Genomic DNA, 7295 nt, shown 5'->3' with positions numbered 1-7295 from the left:
TCTTAGCCAAGACCGCTGCTCCATCAGTCTTCTTGATGGCCAGAAAATATGCGGACTTAGTCAATCGGTCGACAATGACCCAAATTGCATCATAGGTCCGAGATGCTGGCAAACCTACCACGTTTGGGATTCCACTTAAACCAAACCGCTCCAATTCGACGATTTAAAACAATCTGGTTAAACAAGAAATTGCTGGTGTTGATTGACACTACGCTTGGTGTCAATTGACACCTATCCCCAAAACCCAAAATTTGGTTCGCGGATGTTAAATTGCTGGTTCTATGATTTGTTTTATGATATATTTAAGATTTTGGAATTATGGTTATTCATTTGATTCATTATTGGTTATTGGATTATTGAAATTGATTTATGTTATCTTCTATTATTGATTGGGGTTAGGTTGCTAGTGAATATACCTCGACAACTATATACACAATCTATGGCTTTGTCCCTTGCTTTTTCATCAGTAGATCCAAATTTGAATTGGTATTCTTCCTGCCAAAAAAAAATATTAACTAAAGTTCTAGTAAATTTATTGTATAAGCAATATTGGTTTTTTATTTTTTAAAAACGTATATGTAAGAAATTTGTTTGTTTGTTTTTAATGAGATTCGTGAAAAACTAACTAACCATTTGTTGAAAGCTTAAAAAGTTCAGAATTTGTGTAGAGATGATAAAAAAATGTGATTACAAGTTTGCGACTTAGTGACCTGCTTATATCATCTATTTATCTTTGTTTATTAAAATGAACAATTTTGATACATTTTTCATACAATAATATTAATAATTAACTTCTACATATGTAAAACAATTGTTAAAATTATTACATGTGTTAAAAAAAACAAAATAAAAATAAAAATAGATATCTCAGTTTCCAAGATAAATGATAAGAAAAACATTGTTACTAAAATAAATGTAAGTAAATCTTAAATTATTTAATGGTATATCCTTACATAGAAAGAAAGCAAAATTTCTATAAATGACTATAATAGTTCTATCAAATGACTTATCTTGTAATCTCTAAGATTTTAATGTGACCCAATAAATTTAAAATCATAAAAATAATAAATTGATATAATGAAAAAGAAAAAAATGTAAAGAAGTATACTATTTATTATATAAAGCTTGGGTTCTGAAAGTGAATCATTAAAATGATCGCAACATGTGTCAATACTATCAAGCTTATATATATATATATATATATATATATATATATTCAAAACATATTTATGTTACTAATTGACATGTGTATATCTATATTAATATTTATTTCCTTAACCAAAGATAAAAACTAATAAAAATCTGGAAAAAAACTAATTACATATGCAAATTTAAGTATGTAAATTTAATTAAATTTATTTCCTTATATTTATTTGGGATGGATATTAACTAATAAATAATGGATATTGATTTTTTTAGATTTGTCGAAGGAAAAGTGAAATAATTTAAAAATGAGAGGGAGAGGATGGAGAAGAAAAAGAAACAAAAAAAAAGTAAAAGTATAACGAAGAAGATGACCAAGAAGGTGTTGAGTTTGACAACTATGTGTCTGATTGGTAACCACTTACAGCTTTGGTACAGTGTGTGCCACTTTGACAGTTACCAATCACAAAAGCGTTACTAAATTTTTATTAAAATATGGGAATTTTGCACCCACACCCACTTTCTCCAAAAGTATTAACACTCACACCCACTTTCTACTACTCATATATTTTTCTCAAGTTTAATTACATATTACCCCTCATTCCATTTGACCCCTTCTATTTTTTTCTCTCACTCTCTCTATCTCTCGCTCTCACAATTATTCAACCAAACAATACATATTCTTCTTCGTTGTTTTGCTTTTGCTCATCCATTGAAAGAGAAAAACTTATTTATGTTTCTCTCTCTTTCTCTCTCACATTCTTTTTCTAAAATTTTCAAAAACCATTCCAACAATGGTGGAAATCTAGAGAAGGTGAAATATTTAGATCTTTTTCCTTATCACTTTAGATTATATGAAATTCGATCTGGATTTTCTTGGTTTTATTGTGATTTTACTGATTAATTGTGGTCTTGTGAACTTTTTAATATTGAATTTGTTTTAGTTTGATCTGGGAAAAAGTTTGAGTTTTGTTGTGTGAGTGTTATTCATTTCTTATATAGTATCACATATTCATTTGGATAAGTTTGACAAATAATGTATCCACAAATATTTTATCCACAAATAGTTATCCATGTGCACAAATATCGTATCCACAAATTGCACTATAACCCCATATGTTTCCATATTGACACGTTGTCATAGTTACCTGAATTGATGTCTATTACTTCTATTCTATATGAATAAACACAAGTAACTATCTATCAACAATACTGCAATTAACTATCCACTTATCATTGAACAATGACAAATGGATACTTTATAATCTAAAAATTCATCAAAAATATTACAATATGTATCTTAAAATATAGAAAATATATAATCATAACATACTGTATATAAATAAATAGATAATTTGTTTTATGATAACCATTTAAAGTGTTAATAACAAAAAGAGAAAAAAATAGAGAAAATAAGGAGAGGAAGAGGAGAGGGGCAAAATTGTCCAAAAAACAAAGACACCTAAGCATCAAATTCAAGAAAGTATAGTAAGTTTGCAAAGTAGGTTTTTTTGAAACAACTTCAACCCAAAGTGCAATAAACCCTTAAAATATTACTGTCTACCTTTTTGTATAACTTTCATATATAGCTCTCTCCTACAGTTATCACTATTCTGTTACAGTTCCAAGTTATAATTTTTTTGTACATCTTTATATATGTTATCAATTGGACCTTGAGACAACCCGACCCGTTTTTATTTATTTATTTTACTATCCTAATTTCTAGTGATCCCATACTCACTAGCAACCTACCCTCAATCAAAAACAACAACAGCGAATAACAAATAATTCAACTCCAATAATAAATAACAATTAAAGAAATAACATAATATCAATTCCAACAACAATTCAGAACATAACCAATCCTAAAACCAGCAACCCTAACATCCATTCTAAACCACTAAGTTCCACTCTAACACCGTAACAAAGACACAAAGCAAACAATCGAGCCTTTAAAACATCCTCTAGAGCAGCCTCTAGAAAATGCTTAAAACTTTAATTAGCTTTTCATTTTAATTTAAAAGACCCTTATATATTATACTATAAGTATGAAATACCTCCTTCTACTAGGTATAGAAATGTGTGAAGCAAATTAGTGTTCTGAGAAGAAAGATATCTCATCATTAATATATGATTGAACGATTGATTCCGCTGGATATCTTTTGTTCTTTGACTTCCCTTTCAAACGTTTAAAAATCTTTCGAAAGGATACATCCACCTATATTGAACATGACATCAAAGAACGAAGGTGGGAATAGTTTCTCCAAATTGCACAAAATCATCACAAAATTCGCTTTTAGAACTTGGACGTGACTTAGCTCCAATGATCGACTACTTAAGTCACGGAAAAATTATCTGATCCCTACAATATATAAATGAAATCATTAATTAATTTGACATATATGTGAAATTAATTAATTAGACATATATATATATATATATATATATATATATATATATATGAAACATTTACCTGATAATGCAAGATTCACGTCACGCGGTAACAACTTTGCAAACACAAATGGAAGCAATCGTTCCATAAAGACATGACAATCATGGTTTTTCATTCCTGAAAACTTCCCAGCCTTGATGTCTGCACAACTAGCTAAATCAGCTACATACCCATCTGGATATTTAACATCTTCTTTGACCCATTGAAGTAGATTTTTTTTTTCCTTTCACACTCAATCTCCAAATAGGAAAAGGAGCTCTCCCATGATCATCAACATGTAATTGACTTCAATCACAAAATCTTGCAACATCCAAGCGGGACCTCACATTGTCTTTTGATTTGTCATAATAGTGTACATGAGATTATCGAGAATATTCTTCTCAATATGCATCACATCAAGATTGTGTCGTAAGTTAAGATCGGTCCAATACGGGAGCTTCCATAAGATGGTTTTTTTTGTGCAAGTTATGCCAATTTCAATAACCATCCACTTTACTTTCATGTCCATTTTCTTTGCAGTCAGATATCTTTGGTGGCTCGGCATTCCTTATACGCTCATGTAAGACCTGTTCACCAGTCAAATATTGCGGTGGATAGTCATTCACTGCGTTTTTACCTTTCAGAAAGTGTTTTTTATCCTTTCGCATTGGATGATTAACCGGAAGAAATATCATGTGGCAGTCAAACCAACATGTCTTCCTACCAGTTGGCAATTGAAATGCATTTGCATCGTCCATACAAATTAGGCAAGCTAATCTTTCGTGTGTTGTCCATCCTGACAACATGCCATATGTTGGGAAATCGCTGATAGTCCACAAAAGGACAACTTTAAGGTTGAAATTTTGATCTAAGGACACATCATATGCCTCCACTCCATTATATCATAACTCTGTTAATTCATCGATCAATGGTTGGAGAAAAATATTAAGACTTGCTGGTGGATGATTCGGTCCTAAATTCAAAATCGTTGGAAACAAATTCTTTGTGTTCATGCACATACCAGGAGGCAAGTTGTATGGATTCAATATCACTGGTCGTAACGAATGTTGTTTCGACATCCCAAAAGGATTGAAACCATCTGTACATAATCTCAGATAAACATTACGCGTTTCTGCTGCATATAAAGGATGCAATTGCTGGAAATGCTTCCACTCAGCCGCATTTGAAGGATGACACATTAATCCCTCCTCAGAGTTATGCTCAGCATGCCATCTCACAGAAGTTGCAGTCTTCTCAGATTGGTACATTTTCTTCAGCCTATCTGCAATCGGTAAATTCAACATCTTACTAAACTGTATTCTTGTTCTTCCTTAACTAGCGTTATACCTTGGTTTCCCGCAGAACTTGCAATGCTCCAACTTCTCATCATCTTTCCAAAAGAGCTTACAATTATCTATATATACATCATATGTATAACACAGTAATCCTAGCTTTCACATCAAAGTCTTTGTCTCATAGTATGAACCGGTTGCCTGATTACCCTCTGGTAAATACTCCGTAAACAATCTTGTCCATGAATCCATGCAATTTTCAGAAAAATTGTAGTCGACCTTATTAATCATGAACCAAGCTGCCAACGATAATGGCGATTTCCCTTTTCGACATCTATCATACAGTGGATTGTTTGCAGCAGCGAACATATCATAAAACCGTTTTGCTTCGTGGGTGGGTTCTTCATGAACATGATCTTTTCCAACTTTCATGTTCATGATACTCGTTATATGGTACAGAACCATGAAATACATCATTCACCATCCCACCATATACATTCTCCCCATCAAATACTATTGGTTCACTGCACTAGCATAATCTGTAATATTAGCATAATGACTCAAATTTGAGGCAGATTTCAAAGACTTTGAATTGTTACATACTACACAAGGGCAGTAAAACCTACCTTTGCTATTTTGTGCATGGCTAATGGCAAAAGCGATGAACTCTTCCACACCCGCCGAATTATCCAATGAGATATGATTAATGAATGGATCGATCCGATTGTACATCCATGCTATTGATGGATTGTTCCACATTGTTTTTTTTTCTGTTTTTGTTTTCTTATTTTTTTTCTTTTTTTTTCTTTCTCTCGTTTTATTTCTTTGATGCCGATGTAAATACAAGAAGAAGTGGTGCCATATATATATGAGAAATTTTTCGACTCTTTTGCGACCATTTCAGAAAGAGTCACAAAATTTCAGTACACCTAACACACATTTTGCACGTTTTTTGCCAACATGTTGCGACTCTTTTACGACTGTTTTTAAAGGAGTCCCAAAGGTTAAGTACAACTAGATTTCACATTCTCAACGTTTTTTGCCGACATGCCGCGAAGAGTTTGCTACTAAATGATACTCGAAAACGTCGTCGCAAATAAGTCGCCATATTGCGACTTATTTGCGACTATTTTTACAGACCACAACGGCATTTGCAAAGTACAAAGTCCATCTTTTTTTGCGACAAAATAAATTCAGTCACAAAAAAGTACGTATGCGGTCGCTAAATTGAGACGACAATTCGACTGTGTTGTTTCGTCGTAAATAAGCGACGCTTTTCCCTCCGTCTTTTTTTATGTTCGTAAATAAGTAGTAAATTAGTCATAAAAACATTGCATATATTTCCGACTAAAAAAAGAGAAACAATCGGTAGTCCAAAATTGCAGGTATTCTTGTAGTGCACAATCACACTTTGCCTTTACCTGCGCTACAACACCAAAGAAAGGCGTAGGTATTACTAGAAATACTTAGTGAGGCAATCTTTCCATCTACTGGGATATACACAAAAGCAATAAGATCTCTCATGCCACAATCAACAAACAATAAAACAAACCAGGCATTGCACAAAGCAACATGACGTAACCGGTTGCTGCAGAAGAGTGTCGACGAACAATGGTCATCTAGTATCGACCGACACCATGCTCGACATTCCCAAATCCCTAAAAGTGTTGACCGACACCTCCAAATGGTGTCAACCGATACTAGTCAAATCCTCGAGTCGTCCTTGCATTGGTGTTGACTGACACCGATACCGAGCATCGATTTCCTTTGAATAGAACCTCTGAATCTCGCCTCCAAGCTTCTCCTTTTCGTCCCACACGATCCTAGGAACGAATCCAAGCCTCATGAGCCACGAAAAACACACACACAACCAAAAGAAACAACCACACAACACACAAAGTCACAGAAACAGATATCTTAGCTTAGATAAGCCATGTTCATGCACTCACCTTAGCCAAAAAATGAGATCTACGCCCCAAAGATAAAGCTAGCACCACATCAACCTCCCCACCACGTCCTTAACCTTGAATCCACACTTTCCATGAAGAAAACTCACTCACTGGACAAAAGATCTCCCAAAAATCTCAAGAATAACAACTGGAAACCCTTGTTTCTTCTTTTCTCTCGAAAAATGTGAAAACAGCTAAAGGGACGAAGAAAGTCGAATTCTACCTTTTAAACTCGAGTTTAGGGCTAATCCCAAACCAATTACGCAAACCGTAAAATTAAAATTAAACCGATTAATCTATTGGTGATTGGTGTCGATTGACACCACAATCTGTGTTGATTGCACCCCTACCAAAAATCTACTTTTTGGCGCGGTGGTTATGAAATAAATATATGTATATTATATTTTCCACGCAATTCTCGTCATAAAAAATAATACATCTACGAGACATTACCCGACTACACTAATAATAACTTCAATT

At 33.3% G+C, this 7295-nt stretch overlaps 1 protein-coding gene across 1 annotated transcript in view; it reads right to left on the bottom strand.

Annotated features, from left to right (window-relative positions):
* LOC104750149 (pentatricopeptide repeat-containing protein At1g59720, chloroplastic/mitochondrial-like) overlaps positions 1 to 5340 on the bottom strand; it is a 17273-nt gene extending 11933 nt beyond the window's left edge. Inside the window, exons 1-3 of the mRNA XM_010471905.2 lie at positions 5068 to 5340; positions 4922 to 4988; positions 4596 to 4856 (exon numbers count right to left, since the gene is read on the bottom strand). Coding sequence (XP_010470207.2) covers positions 4596 to 4856; positions 4922 to 4988; positions 5068 to 5340 — 601 coding nt within the window. The remainder of the gene's footprint in view (positions 1 to 4595; positions 4857 to 4921; positions 4989 to 5067) is intronic.

This window comes from Camelina sativa, chromosome 16, assembly GCF_000633955.1.
Source record: "Camelina sativa cultivar DH55 chromosome 16, Cs, whole genome shotgun sequence".
Lineage (NCBI taxonomy): Eukaryota > Viridiplantae > Streptophyta > Magnoliopsida > Brassicales > Brassicaceae > Camelina > Camelina sativa.
Note: the sequence above shows the minus strand (reverse complement) of the source record. Positions and strands in the feature narration are given on the sequence as shown.